Source organism: Aethalodelphis obliquidens, unplaced genomic scaffold, assembly GCF_003676395.1.
Source record: "Aethalodelphis obliquidens isolate GAN/ISIS:26980383/991018 unplaced genomic scaffold, ASM367639v1 scaffold58, whole genome shotgun sequence".
In the NCBI taxonomy this organism is placed as follows: domain Eukaryota; kingdom Metazoa; phylum Chordata; class Mammalia; order Artiodactyla; family Delphinidae; genus Aethalodelphis; species Aethalodelphis obliquidens.
The window spans coordinates 8,930,429-8,947,870 of record NW_020838002.1 but is presented as its reverse complement, the minus strand read 5'-3'; the positions used below and the strand labels follow the sequence as shown (position 1 = coordinate 8,947,870).

Here is a 17,442-nt window from a genome sequence, read left to right as displayed (position 1 = left end):
CACTTCTTTTTTTTTTTTTTTTGCGGTACGCAGGCCTCTCACTGTTGTGGCCTCTCCCGTTGCGGAGCACAGGCTCCGGACGCGCAAGCTCAGTGGCCATGGCTCACGGGCCCAGCCGCTCCGCGGCATGTAGGATCTTCCCGGACCAGGGCACGAACCGTGTCTCCTGCATCGGCAGGCGGACTCTCAACCACTGTGCCACCAGGGAAGCCCTGTACTTCTCCACTTTTAAAGACAATAAGGATTATAAGATGCACCACAGATTTAATAGTAGCTTTTCAAGAAAAAAAGAGGTGAAACACTACCACATTAACATTACACATCAACTGTGAAATGAATCCCAGTTTCAATATTGGGTAAAATATGTCTTGAAAGCAATGAAATATTGGGTTGGCCAAAAAGTTCCTTCGGGTTTTTCCATAAGATGTTATAGAAAATCCCAAAGGAACTTTTTGGCCAACCCAATATGCTATATATGGCATAAGAGCATATCATTTACATATAAAGAGCCCTTCTGAATCACTAAAAGGAAAAATAAATCAATAAAAATCCCTATAGAAAAACTGGGACATCAATAAGCCTTTCACAAAAGAAATAAACCAGCTAAAACACATAGATTTTTTAAAACTACCCAAAAAAACTTCTATATAAACTGTAACTATAAAAAATAATAACCATAGTTTTACTAGTAATCAAAGAAATGCAAAATAAGTAAGATGATTTTTCACCATATTTGCAAAGATTAAAAAGAATGGTAATGCCCAGTGATGGTGAGAGTTTAGGAAAATAGGCACTCTCATTCACTAATGAGAACAGTTAAACTGGTATAATCTCTCTGGAAGATAATATGGCAATACACATTAAACAGCTTAACATCACCATACTTTTACTTAGTACTGCTTTCTAGAACTTCATCCTAATAATCCAAAAAGTGTTTGAAGATATACATGTATGAGTGCCTGTGCGTATATTTACATACATAAGGATATTCATCTAAGCATTATTCAGAAACTGGAAAATCTACATGGCAAATAAGAAAAGATCCATTAAGAATATCATGATCGGTCCATATGATGAACTACAATGCAGCCATTAAAAATTAGGGCTTCCCTGGTGGCGTAGTGGTTGAGAGTCCGCCTGCCGATGCAGAGGACACGGGTTTGTGCCCCAGTCCGGGAAGATCCCACATGCCGCGGAGCGGCTGGGCCCGTAAACCATGGCCACTGAGCCTGCGCGTCCGGAGCCTGTGCTCCGCAACGGGAGAAGCCACAACAGTGAGAGGCCCACGTACCGCAAAAAAAATACACAATAAAAAAATTATAATATTTTTTATTATAATTATTACTTATATGAGGAAGTACTTATCATATATTGGTAAATTCATTAAAATTACAAAATATGTATATCAATTTAAAGAAAGAACAGATACCAGACTATTAACAGTACCTGATATCTCTGAACATGGAATTATATCTTTCCCTTCTTTATTGTGTTTTCTAAGTTTTCTACATAGAACACCTATTATTCTTGTGAATAGTGTTTTCATAATGTATTTTTTCCTAAGAGCTCTTGATAGTTTCAAACTATTAAACAACTAAAATTATTTCAAAATGAAAACAATCTATTTACTTAACATTACAAGAAAATGTCCAGCTTAGAAACACCGTCTTTAGAAAGAAGATAAAAAAAATTACCTTCATCCCCAAAGTAGAACAGACCAAGTCAATGATAGCACTAAGTTGGTTGCTATGAAAGTACATAGCAACCAACAATAACATCTCCCCAAAAGAAGCAGAGACACCTGAAGTACTGTTGAAACAGAAAAGAAAATATGAATTTCCAAAGAAAGGGATAAGAAAAACTTACTTAGCTAACTGAAACAAAAAGTCGTCTTACCTTTCAAAATAAGCTTCTTCTTTTATCATCCAACTTAGCCACACTACCATTAGCTGCTCCTGTTCAGGCGTACTATATAAAACATATCAGAAGTCACTGGTTTAAGTCAGATATACTAGCATAAGAATAAAACATCATTCTGGAATTATTTTTGGTAGAAATTATTTTTTCCTCAAAATAATGGCTTGTTGAATTGGCCATTAATTGTCATTGAGATATGAAGCAGTTCTACAAAAGAAGAATGAGAACCTTTACTTTTCTCTATGAATATGAATAGTCAAACCCTCTCAAAGTCTCAGTTACTGCATTTGAAGGTTGGAGAGAGTAAACGTCCTCACATTCCTTGGAAAAACAAAGGTCCTTTGGGATTAAAATGTTAGGATAACTGTACATACTAACAGCTGATACTTATTTCATATAGAAAAAAATCTAGTGTTAAAACTTAATCATCAAAAAGTCACAAACTGAGTACAAGGACAGTAATAACTCAGACCATCTTTTACCTGGAAAATGAAATTTAGTTTATAGAAGCATTTTGAGCAGAACTCAAAATGACAGAGAAAAAAGTGATCACTATTCAAAAAGTAAAAAGAAACAGGCAGGGGCTCATCAGATATGAAAAATGGTTATAAAAACATACCAACAAGAATGACTTGTTTAAAGGGAATAATTATGATTTTTAAAAATAATTTTCATTGATCTCCTTCTACTTCATTGCAGTGTAAACAGGTAAAACGAAAAGCAACTACAAAGCCTGCTACCCAAAGCTAAGAAAATTAAAAAGGTTACTCTCAACCACACCTAAATCATTCCACTAATAAAAGACAGTGTTATGTAGTAGAAAGATTACAGCTTTAGAGCCTGCCAGATCGGAGTGGGAATCCCATCTCTGCTAATCACTGTTAGTGTGACCCTGAACAAGAAATTTAAATAATCTTTTTGAACTTTAGCTTTTCTATGTATAATATAAAGATAAAAATACCCACCTTACAGAAGTAATGAGGATTAGAGACAATGCTTAGAAATTACTTTAGGTTTTATATATATATATAAAACTGAATCACTTTGCTATACACCAGAAACTAACACAGCATTGTAAATCAATTATAATTTAATAAAATAAATTTTTTAAAAAAGCAAGAAACTACTTCAGGTAAAGAGAAAAGAAAGTACTTCATTTCACGTACTTAATTTCATACCTTCCTGAAACACACAATTCAAACTACATTAAAGGGATTTTCTTAAAAGGCATAAATGCATAGGATGATGATGAGGGACAACAACACAAAATATTGGAAGACAGAGCCAATACAGATGAGTGATAACTGACTTAGCAGACCCGAGAAGGCAGAATACTAAACTGACAGGTGGGAAAACCAATCTACCACTTACACCACAGAATCCCCAAAGGCCTCAGAAACTGACAACTCCAGGCAGTTCTGGGAGTGAGAATGAAGACAGAAACTAAATATAGACAGTCTATATGAGCAGTAGACCTCCAAATCACCTCCATTCTACACACCTAGATGAATACCCATCCCCCAGTAGAGAGGAGACTAGAGATCTATTCTCTGGATATAGTAAAAGAGGGTGTCTCTGAACTGACGGACAATCAGGGATATCTAGAGCACCTTTCTGAAAGTAGAAGAATTATGTGAATGCTTATACTGCAGTCTGAGACATCCCAGCCCTTAACCCTCACTTTATTTATAGGCCTCCACTCCCCAAGCAAGACAATAGTCTTCTCTAAGACTCTGAAAAGCCCAAGAGTTTCCCATCTATGCATTCAGAAGTTCTAACCTGCTTTTTAGTTTCCCACTCTTAAATATGAACAGACAATCAAGAATTACGAAACTTGAAAAAAAGCTTCTAACTTGAAAAATATAGAACAAGAAAAGGCAGAAAAAAAGAAACTTAGAGAAAAGAAACAGAACAAGTAAAACCCCTTCCATCATTTTGATTAATATCAGAGAAACCATGCCACGATGAAGCAGTAGACAGTATAAAAAAGAAACAGGGCTTCCCTGGTGGCGCAGTGGTTGGGAGTCCGCCTGCCGATGCAGGGGACGCGGGTTCGTGCCCCGGTCCGGGAGGATCCCACGTGCCACGGAGCAGCTGGGCCCATGGGCCATGGCCGCTGGGCCTGCGCGTCCAGAGCCTGTGCCCCGCAGTGGGAGAGGCCACAGCGGTGAGAGGCCCACGTACCGCAAAAAAAAAAAAAAGATCAGAATAAAAAAGAGCTCTTAGAAATTAAACACTGAATAGGATTAGAGGACAAGGTTGAGAACAAATCCTAAAAGGCAGTATAGGCAGTGTCTTTCTGAGGTGACTGAAATGTTCTAAAATTACATTGTGGTAATGGCTGCATGATTTTGTAAATATACTAAAAACTATTATATTGTTTATTAAGTTGTACACTTTAAAATGGGTGAATTTTATGGTATGTAAATTGTGTTTCAATAAAGCTGTTTTTTAAAATGCAGAACAAGACAAAGATAAGGAAAATAAGAAAGAATAAGAAAATAAGATGATAATTTTAGGAAGTCCAATATCCAAATAAGAGGAGGTTTCAAACAGAGAAAACCCATGTGGTAGACATTACCAACAAACTAGTTCAAGAAAATTTCCTAGAACTGAACACTGTGAGTTCCCAGGTTAAAAAGGCTAACTAAATACCTAGGATAAGGGGAACTAAGATCCCACAAGCCATGTGGCGTGGCCAAAAAAAAAAAAAAAAAAAAACCTAAGATGAAAGACAAAACAGACCCATACAAAGGCATATCATCCAGAAATTTCAAAACCCTAGGGACAGGGCTTCCCTGGTGGCACAGTGGTTGAGAGTCCACCTGCCGATGCAGGGGACATGGGTTCGTGCCCCGGTCCGGGAAGATCCCACATGTCACGGAGCGGCTGGGCCTGTGAGCCATGGCTGCTGAGCCTGCGCGTGCGGAGCCTGTTGCTCCACAACGGGAGAGGCCACAACAGTGAGGGGCCCGCGTACCGCAAAAACAAAACAAAACAAAACAAAACAAAAAACCCTAGGGACAAAAGGCTAATCCTACATGACTCCATATTTAAAAAGAACAAGCCACAAAAAGGACCAGGAATCAGAATGTCATCAGATTTCTCAACAGTAATATTGGAAGTTAGAGGACAATAGAGCAAGACTTTCAAAATCCTCAAAGGGAATTATTTCCAACTTAGAATTCTATACCCCATCAAACTATCAATCAAGTGTCAAAGCAGAATAAAGACATTTTCAGACATACCCAGTCTTAAAATAATTTACCTCTCACATACCCATTCTAAAGAAGCAAAATGAGGGAGGAAATTTAAAAAGATGGAGGGACTTCCCTGGTAATCCGGTGGTTAAGACTCCATGCTCCCAATGCAGGGGGCACAGTTCGATCCCTGGTCAGGGAACTAGATCCCATATGCTGCAAATAAAAGATCTCACATGCCACAACTAAAGATCCCACGTGCTGCAACTAAAGATACCGCATGCCACAAGGAAGATCCCGAGTGCCTCAACTAAGACCTGGCACAGCCAAATAAATAACTAAATAAATAAATAAAAGAAAAAAGTAAAAAGATGGAGACATAAGATGCAGGAAACAGAAGACCCAACAAAGGACAGCTGAAGCAAGTCCCCAAAATAATAGTGAAGAGCAATTCCCAGATGAGAGCTGTGTACCAGGTACAGAGGTAGCCAGTTCAGATGGGAGGTCAAAATGTTCCAGGAGAGATTTCCTCAAGAAAATGAAACTGGCAGAATATCTAATGAGTCTGAACATCTTGAGAGGAGGTTTAGATTGGCAGAGAGTTTGAGATCGCATTAATGTAAGCACACAAAATACAGAGCAAATGAAAAACAAAGAACAAAAACACAGGATAATTATTAATGGAGAAACAAGTTTTGCAAAAGAAAAGTAATCATCTACTGCTTGGTTGAGCTTCCAATAGTGTAACATAAACAACTATGTATTGCTCAAAGCAAAATAATAACTGTACTGGGAGAATGGGAAGATAGAAAGGATGTGTAGATATGTTGAGGACAGAGAGAAAAGAGAGAACTAATTCCTTATTCTCATAGTGGGAAGTCAACAAATACTCCTAAAACGAAAAATCAGGATGTAGCAAATACAAACATGTTAATAAAGATGTGGTAGTAAAAACCAAAAGAATCAGCTGAAAGAACTGAAAGAAGCTGCTTCTAGGGAAGGGGAAACAGGGAGAGGGGGGAATAAGGACTACAATTTGCCTCAAATCTTGAAGAACTCTTTTGACTCCTTTAAACAATGTGTACATGAAACTTTGATAAAGACAAATAAAATAACTGGCATACAAGAGATGCTACTGATATCCCTTTATTAAATAATACCAATGTCCCTATCTTAGACCATTTTGTAGTAAGCTCCTAATTAATTTTATACATGTGTTTTAATAAATAAACAAAAGCAGACCTTGAGAAAATAGTACAATTATATAGTTGGGTACCTGACAAGTGTAGAAAAGGCCAGGAGCATACAAAAGGAAAGTGAAACAAAGCGAACCCCAGCTGGTGTGGCAGGAGGACGGCTTGTCATCAACTGCAGTAATTGCTCAGCTTCTTCCTCAGTTGGTCTAAAAAAGGAATACATTATTAGGTTTTGCTTTTTTCAGTTGAGAGAAGGAAGAAGGGACTTCTCAACAGTTTAACCTTTCAGATACAAATCTTGAGCTTTATAATGTACCTCACTATTTATAAAATCTTTAATATCTTAAGACGTCAAAAGCAAAACTGTTGAATTCACAACCAGTGTTTTTCCTCAGACACAAATACAGGTAGTCCCCACTTTGCACAGTAGTGTGGGACCATAAAAATAACGATGCAAGCTGAAACTGCATCAAGATCTTAATAATCAATGGGGAAAATTACAGCTGTTCCACAACTTTTAAAATTTTTGTCAGGACATTAAAAACTCTGTTGGTTACAATGAATAGGGAAATTTTTTTAAATAGTAAAACTAATATTTATACAGCATTCTATAATTGGATATGTTAGAAACATTGGGAATTAAAGTGTTTTCTTTGTAAAAGATTTATCAAGAGTAGTTTGAACAGCCCTTGCCATCTTCTCATTGTATAACTTATAATATGGAGTGAGCATCTTCTCTAAGCCTTGATGAATTATCATACCCCCTTCTAAGTTTGGATCAGCTTCCAATATTTTATCCTTTGTACTTCCAGTCATGAAATATCTGAGAATTCCTTTAATGTGAAGATTTTTGTCAGCATCAGTCCTCTGGGTCTTCATCCTTTTTGTCACAATGACTTTCCTCAAGTTCGTCTTCACTAAGTTCACCTGGCTACGTATCTAGGGTCTCTCAAATGGCAGCACTGTCAACATTCTCACAGTCAGCTGTTTCTTCTATTTACGTTTGGCTCAAATGTCACTTCCAGCGTTAACTACTTTCTTTGCTACACTTTCATTTTTATTGGCCAATTCCCTCTTTCAATTATCCATTTCTGTAAAATATCACATGGGTTTATTCACTGAGAGACAAGGAGATGATACTACTACTCACTTTGCTGTCTGTTCATGAACTGAGTAATACTTGTACATTGACTAGTTACTGAAAGATTTTAAAAGAAATGATGTGATTGGTCACTGCTCATGATGTGCCTCTTTTATTTACACAGTGATTTGTGGCTTAAAAAGCTCTCAGCAAAGTTTGTACTTTATACAATAATTTGGTTAATGTATCATGGTAGTTGTTGAGGGAGCAGTGTTATTTAACTAAAGTGTGGTAACTGAAACTCATGTTAACAGAGACATGCAAAGTGAGGACTATATGTATAACAGTTGAGGACAGTATTCAAAAGGATGTAGTCCAGTGACTAAGAAATCTCGTGCTTAATAATCGCATCATATCAATTTTAAACAATCTATGATCTCAGTTGTAAAAGGAAACACAGAACACATTTACTTCAACTAGCTGCATGGGCTAGGTAAAGGATAACTCACAGATCGCTCATGATAGTCATGTCAAGCTGTGGGTAGAGTCATAGGTTTCTTAAACTGCTCTCGCTCCTCCCATATTTACATAGTTCTATTTACAATCAGACCAAAATAGATGGATAAATCCCAGCTAGGAATGTTTGCCTGAGGCCTTCATTCTTGATATAGGCGAGCTCACTACCTAAGCCCAATAGAAAACCCAAATCCTCTGAATAAAAGGCCTGTGGCTCACTTTCTTGGGATTAGAAACAAGAAAGTAAAATGACAAAAAGGTAAAATATCAAATTATTGAATACTTGAGTCCAGCGATCCCCATCAAAGCACAGTACAGACGTAAGAGTGCACTGGCTTTCACAACATGCTCTTCTTTCAGCCCCGAATACACAGACACATTGGGCTCCATCTCCACATCAGCTTCTTCCACAATGCGGGTACTTCTTACTGTGGGAAGAATGCCCATCAACTCCAGAAGAAGCTGCCTTCTCATTTGCCAAAGGACAGAACTACTGGTCTCTCTTTTTCTCTGTAAGGGAAAAATATGGGCCACAAAAGGAAGAAAGCATGGAGCACTTACTAAGTCAGAAGGAAGTTCAAACAAAGCTCTCCACTTAAACACTTGAAACTGATCCATTTGAGGAGGCTGAGGCTATCATAACTGCAGAATCTCATTTTAATCCATCCAGCAAATTCCGTGGATTTGACAAATACTCTACTCACCCTAATTTGGACTGGTTGTACAGAAAATACTAAATTAATAACAACTTGAGATGTAAAACATCATATAAATGATGCTTTCAAATACATAATGACTAGTGGAGTCATATGTACAAAGTGCTCAGATTGTGAAGACACAAGGGCTTGAGTGGAAACAAAAGCTCTGCTATTAATTGATTATGTACTTTTAGGCATATAAGTTAACCTCTCTGAACCCCTTGTCTTAAATGACAAGAAAATGAATATCTTATTAATAATATTTAACTCCCAGGAGTGCTCTAATTAGGAGTTTACAAGTCTACCCCCCACCCCAGTTCTTCAGGCAGGGATAATGTCCAGTCATCTCTTACTCATCAGGGCCTGACATATTGTGCCTGACATACAGCAAGCGTTCAATATTTGTTAAATAGATGAACGAACAAAGATAATAAATATGAAAGCAGTTCTAAACTGTAAAGGACTAGGCAAAAGTTAGTTATTATTTTTAGAGTGTTTCAAAGTAAAATATGGTAAGCCTGTTTTATTAATGATATAAGGTTCAAATAAGAAAAGTTTATTGCACACAAAGAACAATTACAAACAAGCGGATCATACCAGGTGCTTAGCACAGTGCCTGACATATAGAAGGAATACCAGAAACATTCACTTCCTTTTCAAAAGCAAAGTTTAAAATTAGTTTTCAAATGGGCTAGAAGTAAAGTAAAACTTGGATACAGAAAAGTATGGTGAATTCATGGCATAAAAAAAATAGACTGGGGGCTTCCCTAGTGGCACAGTGGTTGAGAGTCCACCTGCCGATGCAGGGGACACGGGTTCGTGCCCCGGTCCAGGAGGATCCCACATGCCGCAGAGCGGCTGGGCCCGTGAGCCATGGCCGCTGAGCCTGCGCGTCTGGAGCCTGTGCTCCGCGGCGGGAGAGGCCACAGCGGTGAGAGGCCTACGTACCACAAAAAAAAAAAAAAAAAAAAAAAAGACTGAAGAAGGGTCTAAGCAGTATACATGTTACTGTCAAGCTCACTGACCTCAACAAGTTAAAAACCATTCTGCATTAGTTTCTTCGTAGGGACAGGACTCTATTCACAGAGTTACCATGAGATGTTTTTTTGAAAAAGTATAATATTTTGCAAGTTAAAAACTGTTGCAAAATATAATATATATTCATCAATAGATGGATGGATAAACGTAGCAGATACATACAATAAAATACTAGCCTTAGAAAGGAAGGAAATTCTGACACATGCCACAACATGCATGGACCTTAAAAACATAATGCTAGGGGCTTCCCTGGAGGTGCAGTGATTAAGAATCCCCCTGCCAAAGCAGGGGACACGGGTTCGAGCCCTGGTCCGGGAAGATCCCACATGCCATGGAGCAACTAAGCCCACGCGCTGCAACTACTGAAGCCCGCGCACCTAGAGCCTATGCTCTGCAACAGGAGAAGCCACCACAATGAGAAGCCCGCACACCACAATGAAGAGTAGCCCCCGCTTGCCGCAACTAAAGGAAGCCCACGCACAGCAAAAAAGACCCAATGCAGCCAAAAATAAAATAAACATTATGCTAAGGAAAATAAGCCAAACTCAAAAAGAGAAATACCACTTATACGAGGTACCTAAAATGGGCAAATTCATAGAAACAGAAAGTAGAAAAGAGATTACTAGGCGCTGGGAGGAAGGAGGAATGGGAAATTATTGTTTAATGGGTACAGAGTTTCTGTTTGGGATGATGAAAAAGTTCTCAAAATGAATAGTGATGTTGGTTGCACAACACTGTAAATGTACTTAATGTCACTGAACTGTACACTTAAAAATGATTCAAATGGTAAATTTTACATTATGTATATTTTACCACAATAATATAATAATAATAATAATATACACACACATATTAAAATTACAGACTACAATAACAACTTGTATTGATGACCTAATGTAGCAACCTCACGTAGCAGTTCTCACGTGGCTGACCCAGAAACCTGGAGATTACCAATATTCTTTTGGGGGTCCAGAAGGTCAAAAATATTTCCTTAACATTACAGATCTTTTTCACTCATTTTCCCACAAGTATACAGTGCAGTTTTTCCAAAGGCCAGACATTAAAGAGACTTGCAAAAATGCACAATGATACCACTCTTTTCAGTAAATTTTTGTTTTGGAAAATATGGTTATTTTTCATTAAAAAAGTATGTTATAGTCACATTTAATGAGATTATTACTGTTATTTTTCAATGAATTATAAATAAACATTTCAAAAACTGCAGTTTTCATTTCTAGTATGGTAAATATCAATAGATAAAATCCTATACAGGGACTTCCATGGTGGCGCAGTGGTTAAGAATCCGCCTGTCAATGCAGGGGACACGGGTTCGAGCCCTGGTCTGGGAAGATCCCACATGCTGTGGAACAATTAAGCCTGTGCGCCACAACTACTGAGCCTGCAGTCTAGAGCCTTCAAGCCACAACTACTGAGCCCACGTGCCACAACTACTGAAGCCCATGCACCTAGAGCCCATGCTGTGCAGCAAGAGAAGCCAAAGCAATGAGAAGCCCAGACACCACAGCGAAGAGTAGCCCCCGCTCGCCGCAACTAGAGAAAGCCTGCATGCAGCAACAAAGACCCAACACAGCCAAAAATAAATTAATTAAATTAAAAAAAAAAAAAAAAGCCCATACAAAAGCTCTTTGGAGTTCTCAATGATTTATTTTAAATGTTAGGAGGTCCTGAGACTAAGAAGTTTGAGAACCACGGACTTAATGACATCATTCTAAAAGTGTTTCTTCCTCTCTTACTAACTACTAAAATAGCCTGATCCTTGGTCTATACACGTATTTCTCCCTCACCTGCTGTCCATTTCGGATAAAAGTTCCAAACCAAGTCCGGACTTTCGCATTTGTTCCAAGAAGTAAACCACTAACAAAACAAACCAAGTCACTCACTCCGTCTTCACTAGCTTCATTTTTAGTATGATCCAAGGTCAAAGCCACTCCAAGACCTGGCAAGTGACATTCTTCCACCTAACAGAGCAAAGAAAACAAACTGAATTCAGTATCATAAGGAAAAGGGCCAGGATGAGCCAGAATCTAAAGCATCTAAAGTTTAGGGGAGGACATAACACAAAACATAAAAACCCAGAGAAGAAGGTAATAGTCTATAACTATAAATCCAAATCTCTATAATATTCTAAAACCATCTTGAGAAGAGTTCCTGGTCCTAATATAAAGGCTTTTATCTCAGAAAAATAATAAGATCTCTTACCACCATGCCTCGGACCTTCAGGGCCTGAGAAGGATTCATTTTACATAAGAAGCGTAAGGCATCCGTCCTCCGCCTTCCTCCAAGACTCTCTTCATCTTGTCGTTCTCCATTTTTGATCAGGCCCCTACAAACTGAACATTTAATAGGCTCTATTACCTTAAGCTTTGTAAGTAGGATATCAGAAACAATTTTTTCAGTCTTGAGAATCGCTCATTTATGCAGATTAGAAACTTGAAAACATAGCAATAGAAACTGATCAAAATAAAGCCAAGAGTGAAAAGAGACTCAAAAAAATGAACTGTGACCTGTGGAACATCAAATAGTCAAACATACTTGTAATGTCTCAGAAAAAGGGAATGAAAGACAAATATATATATTTGAAGAAATTTTTCCAAACTTGATGAAAACTAAAAACCCGGAAGTTCAATAAACCCCAAGAAGGATAAACACTAAGAAAATCATACCAAGACACATCATAATCAAATCTCTGAAAACCAGTGATAAAGAGAACATCTTAAAGGTAGCCAGAAGGGATAAAAAAAAAAATAAACAAATAAAAGTAGCCAGAGGAAAAAAAGGAACCTGTACAAAGGAATAAAGATAAAAATACCAAAGACAACAGAATGACATCTTTAAAGAGCTGAAAGGTCAACCTAAACCTATCGTGTAATATTCAGTAAATCTCTTAGAAACAAAAGGGAAATATTATCAATACCTCCATTTTTCAAATGAGAAGTTAAGTATCTTGATGGAGATCACACAAAGAGTGAGTGACAAGGTTAGAAATTATGCCCCCCAGGGCTTCCCTGGTGGCACAGCGGTTAAGAATCTGCCTGCCAATGCAGGGAACAGGGGTTCAAGCCCTGGTCCCGGAAGATCCCACATGCCGCGGAGCAACTGTGCCCGTGTGCCACAACTACTGAGCCTGCATTCTGGAGCCCGCAAGCCACAACTACTGAGCCTGCGTGCCCCAACTACTGAAGCCCACGTGCCTAGAGCCTGTGCTCCGCAACAAGAGAAGACACCACAATGAGAATCCCGCGCACTGCAACAAAGAGTAGCCTCCACTCGCTGCAACTAGAGAAAGCCCGCGCACAGCAACAGAGACCCAGGGCAGCCAAAAATAAACAAATAAAAATAAATAAATAAATTTATTTTTAAAAAAAAAAGAAATTATGCGCCCCAGATCCAGCATCTTTTTCTGCATGACTCTCAATTCACGAATTACCTTGCTCAATAAATGTAATTTTTATTTCACTCAGACCCAAACAACAATCTTCAGTCACTAGCAGTTTGAAATAGTGGTGAAAATTTCAGTTGATTTTTCTCAATTTCTACCCTATACTTTTCTGCAAGCTGATAGCAATAAGGCTAAAAAATAAAGGTCTGATTGCTGGTATTTCTGATTACGTATATCTCGTACTGCTCTTTGGCTATTTCACAGATATATGTTCTCTCCCCTTTGTTCATGGAACACAGGGATTATATATTCTATTTCTTCAGTATTTTTTACTTCCCTATTATAGCACTGGTGACGAATGGCCAAAAAAAAAAAATTTGGCTGCATACTCACTGTACTTAAATCTGTAACCTCAAAACAATTTTGAATTCTCTAAACTCAGCATTTCTACAATGAATACGCACTAATAAATTTTCAAAAAATAAAATCTCAAATAAAACCCTATAAGTGTTTCTTCTTAGCTCAAACAATAGGTCCTAGGGACTTCCCTGGTGGTGCAGTGGTTAAGAATCCGCCTGCCAATGCAGGGGACATGGGTTCGAGCCCTGGTCTGGTAAGATCCCACATGCCAAGGAGCGGCTAAGCCCGTGTGCCACAACTACTGGGCCTGTGCTCTAGAGCTCGCGGGGCACAACTACTGAGGCTGCGTGCCACAACTACTGAAGGCCGCAAGCCTAGAGCCCGTGCTCCACAACAAGAGAAGCCACCGCAATGAGAAGACCACACACCATAATGAAGAGTAGCCCCCACATGCAGCAACTAGAGAAAGCCTGCACACAGCAAAGAAGACCCAACGCAGCCAAAAATAAATAAATTTATAAAAAAAAAAAAAGGTCCTGTACATGCCCAAGCAAATCTCTTCAATATCCCATTTTAAAATTACATTTACCTTCATTAAAACTATCAGGAACATTGGCCACCAACAGACACAAGAACCAGGCACCATTTCTAACATGGAGCAAGGCTTCAGCTACATCAACTATAGGAAGCAGGGATGGGAGCTCTATAAGAAAACAAAATCAGTGTTACTACTAAGGAGGGATATTTCATTGTATCATACATTAAACATGTTTTGACATTTCACCAATGTCATTTTAAAAGTAATTAAAGTACTTTCTTTTCATAGTCTAGAGTTGAACTGTCCAGTAGGATAGCCAGTAGCCACATGTGACTATTTAAATTAAAATCAAATTAAATTAAAAATAGTTTCATTCCTCAATCACACTAGCCACATTTCAAGTACTCCATAACCACATGTGGCTAGTGGCTACTGTACTAGACAGCACAACACAGAACACTGTCATCGCTGTGGTGGACAGTGTTGGTCAAAAGAGTTACTTTCATGAAAATTTTCTCTGCATTTTTATGTCCTCTATCTTTTAATTCTGATCATGCATACCTATTATAAAGAGCCCAGAAAATACAAAAAGTGCAAAGAATATAAATAAAATCAGCTCTAATCCCATCACTCAAAGTTAGTAATTTGAAAGATTTTATTTTAATCCCCCTATGGGTATTACTTTTAACAAAACTGGGATTATATTCTACTTACCATTTTGCCACTTGCTTTTTTCATTTAACATATTGTGAACATTCTCCTAAATTATTAAATTTCTTCAAATATACCACTTTAATGGCTGCACAGTATGCTATACTATGGAAATAATATAATTTACTTAATCATTGTCCTACTATTAGTCATTTTTGACCTAAACTTTTAAGGTACATTCTTAATTAGGTGAACCTTAAAATAGCACAACACTCCAGGTTAAGAAGTTACACAGTATCATTTAACAAGAAACTATATCTGAAATTTATCTTAGCACTCATTATAGTACCTGCTTGTAAAATACAAAGTACATCTGCAGCTTCCTCCAAATAGACTGGACTCTCAAATAGCTCAGATGACTTGAAAAAAAATTCTCCACTGGACTCAGATACCTTTAAAAAAAAGAAAGAAAAAAGAAATGATGAACTCTCTTAATTTCAGGTAATGAATTAGACCCCTTACTATTTTTGTAATTATTTTTTGAGCTTACAGACCATGTCTCTTAATAAGTCATTAATATACTACAGTAGAATATGCAGTACTGGATGAACGTACCAATTTAACCACAATTAGTCAAGTCACATTGTTATTCCAGACACGCAATATGAGTCTTGATAATTTATATCTATACAAATATTTGGAGACATCTGGAATTAAAGATAAGACAAGCCAAAGAAATGAACTAAGAATGCTACCTACATAAGTTGTAGTTCAAAAAAAAGCTAAAAAACTATAAACTTAAAGCAGTATAACAGCTATAAATTCATGTTCTAAATGAAGTGTGGGAAAAACAAAGAATAAAAATTTAGGTCATCAAAAGTACCAACCAGCTTTTCTGAAAATTTCCTACAGAAGTTTCATTGCTACATCTCCCATATGCTGAAGGGTGCTGAACTGAAAAACTGGAAACCGCTCAGAGGAGGCAGGTCACTTATTTCATTAGAGGCATCAAGTACAGTATTAAGAAAAAGATGTAGGAAAATATTAGTTAAAATTAAAGACTGTCAAGAATTCCCCGGCAGTTCAGTGGTAAGGACTCTGTGCTTTCACTGCTGATGGCCCGGGTTCGATCCCTGGTCAGGGAACTAAGAGCCTGGAAGCCACATGGTGTGACCAAAAAAATAAGAAAAATCAAAAATAAAAGAAAAAGAAAAAATTAAAGACTAACAGTATAGTAGAAAAGAGCTGAAGTAAATAACTTTGTAATAGAAAAAAAAATTAAGATTTGTAACACATCTTAAAAACTATCTAGAACTAACTAAATCCGCCCCCCCCATCAGCATTTTCTTTGGAAACAGAATTTAGGTTTTTTTGGTCCACAATTGATAAAACTAAACTTTATTTATTATAAATTAACTAACCTTGAGATTCTCAAAGTACAAAACATTTGCTTCTCAAACTCTGGGCCCAATCTTATATAAGACATCTTAATATGAAGATCCAATTTAGTTCTCTGTATGATAACTCCTAACATTCACAAATTTAAAATTCAGAGTTTCAATTAACCATTATCACCCAAAAGTCCATGACCTAAAGTAACCTATGTACACCCAAAACTAATATAACATTGCAAATCTTCAATAAAAATAAATAAATAGGGACTTCCCTGGTGGCGCAGTGGTTAAGAATCTGCCTGCCAATGCAGGGGACACGGGTTCGAGCCCTGCTCTGGGAAGATCCCACATGCCGCAGAGCAACTAAGCCCGAGTGCCACAACTACTAAGCCTGCGCTCTAGAGCCCATGAGCCACAACTACTGAAGCCTGCGTGCCACAACTACTGAGCCCACATGCCTAGAGCCCATGCTCTGCAGCAAGAGAAGCCACCGCAATGAGAAGCCCACACACTGCAGGGAAGAGTAGCCCCCGATCGCCGCAACTAGAGAAAGCCCATGCAGCAACGAAGACCCAATGCAACCAAAAATAAATAAATAAAATTTTTTAAAAAAAATAGTGTTTTTTGAGCATTTACTTTTTTTTTTTATGGATGTGGAACTCATGTTTTTTTAAATTTATTTATTTTATTTTTAGCTGTGTTGGGTCTTCGTTTCTGTGTGAGGGCTTTCTCCAGTTGCGGAGAGCGGGGGCCACTCTTCATCGCGGTGCGCAGGCCTCTCACTGTCACGGCCTCTCCCGTTGTGGAGCACAGGCTCCAGACGCGCAGGCTCAGTAGTTGTGGCTCACGGGCTTAGTTGCTCCGCGGCATGTGGGATCTTCCCAGACCAGGGCTCGAACCCGTGTCCCCTGCATTGGCAGGCAGATTCTCAACCACTGCGCCACCAGGGAAGCCCTTAAAAAATTTTTTTAAATAAAAGAAAGAAAGAAAGTAACCTATCATTTTTCTGAGATGAGAGGTTGAATAGCCTTCTTTAGTACACAGGAACAGTTCAGCCACCTAGCGAGTGAAGCTAGCCAAATATCCCACGTTCAGTTCAGCTTTGCTACTCCCCAGTCACCGTTACGTACGAGGTACATAATTCAGTCAGTATCTGAAGGAATCTCACACATTTTTTAGGAATCACGTACATATTTCACAACACTTTATGGGAGAAATTATATCCTATAGAGATATTTTCAAATTTTGTCATTTATACAACTCTTGAGCTATATATCTTTCTAAATATCAAGAAGCCGTTGAATGGACTCCATACAGAAAAAAACCTTATGATAGAGAATGCAGAATAGGCATAAATTAGAGAAAACAGTAATTAGAAACAGCCTTTAAAAGCAGGCATTTAATATCCTTTCAAGCCTTTGAAAGGAAGACACTTACATAACAAATAGAAATA

The 17,442-nt window shown here is 38.0% G+C and overlaps 1 protein-coding gene across 6 annotated transcripts in view; it reads right to left on the bottom strand.

Moving 5' to 3' along the window:
* The window catches only part of INTS2 (integrator complex subunit 2), a 51,940-nt gene that overhangs the window by 31,320 nt on the left and 3,178 nt on the right, over positions 1–17,442 (bottom strand). For 5 of the 6 annotated variants that reach the window (XM_027087276.1, XM_027087281.1, XM_027087279.1 and 2 more), the window contains exons 4-11: positions 14,945–15,047; positions 13,996–14,109; positions 11,867–11,997; positions 11,452–11,625; positions 8,194–8,420; positions 6,394–6,519; positions 1,897–1,968; positions 1,695–1,809 (exon numbers count right to left, since the gene is read on the bottom strand). In XM_027087276.1, the coding sequence (XP_026943077.1) occupies positions 1,695–1,809; positions 1,897–1,968; positions 6,394–6,519; positions 8,194–8,420; positions 11,452–11,625; positions 11,867–11,997; positions 13,996–14,109; positions 14,945–15,047 (1,062 nt within the window). The remainder of the gene's footprint in view (positions 1–1,694; positions 1,810–1,896; positions 1,969–6,393; positions 6,520–8,193; positions 8,421–11,451; positions 11,626–11,866; positions 11,998–13,995; positions 14,110–14,944; positions 15,048–17,442) is intronic. The other variant, XM_027087280.1, reaches the window with a different exon arrangement.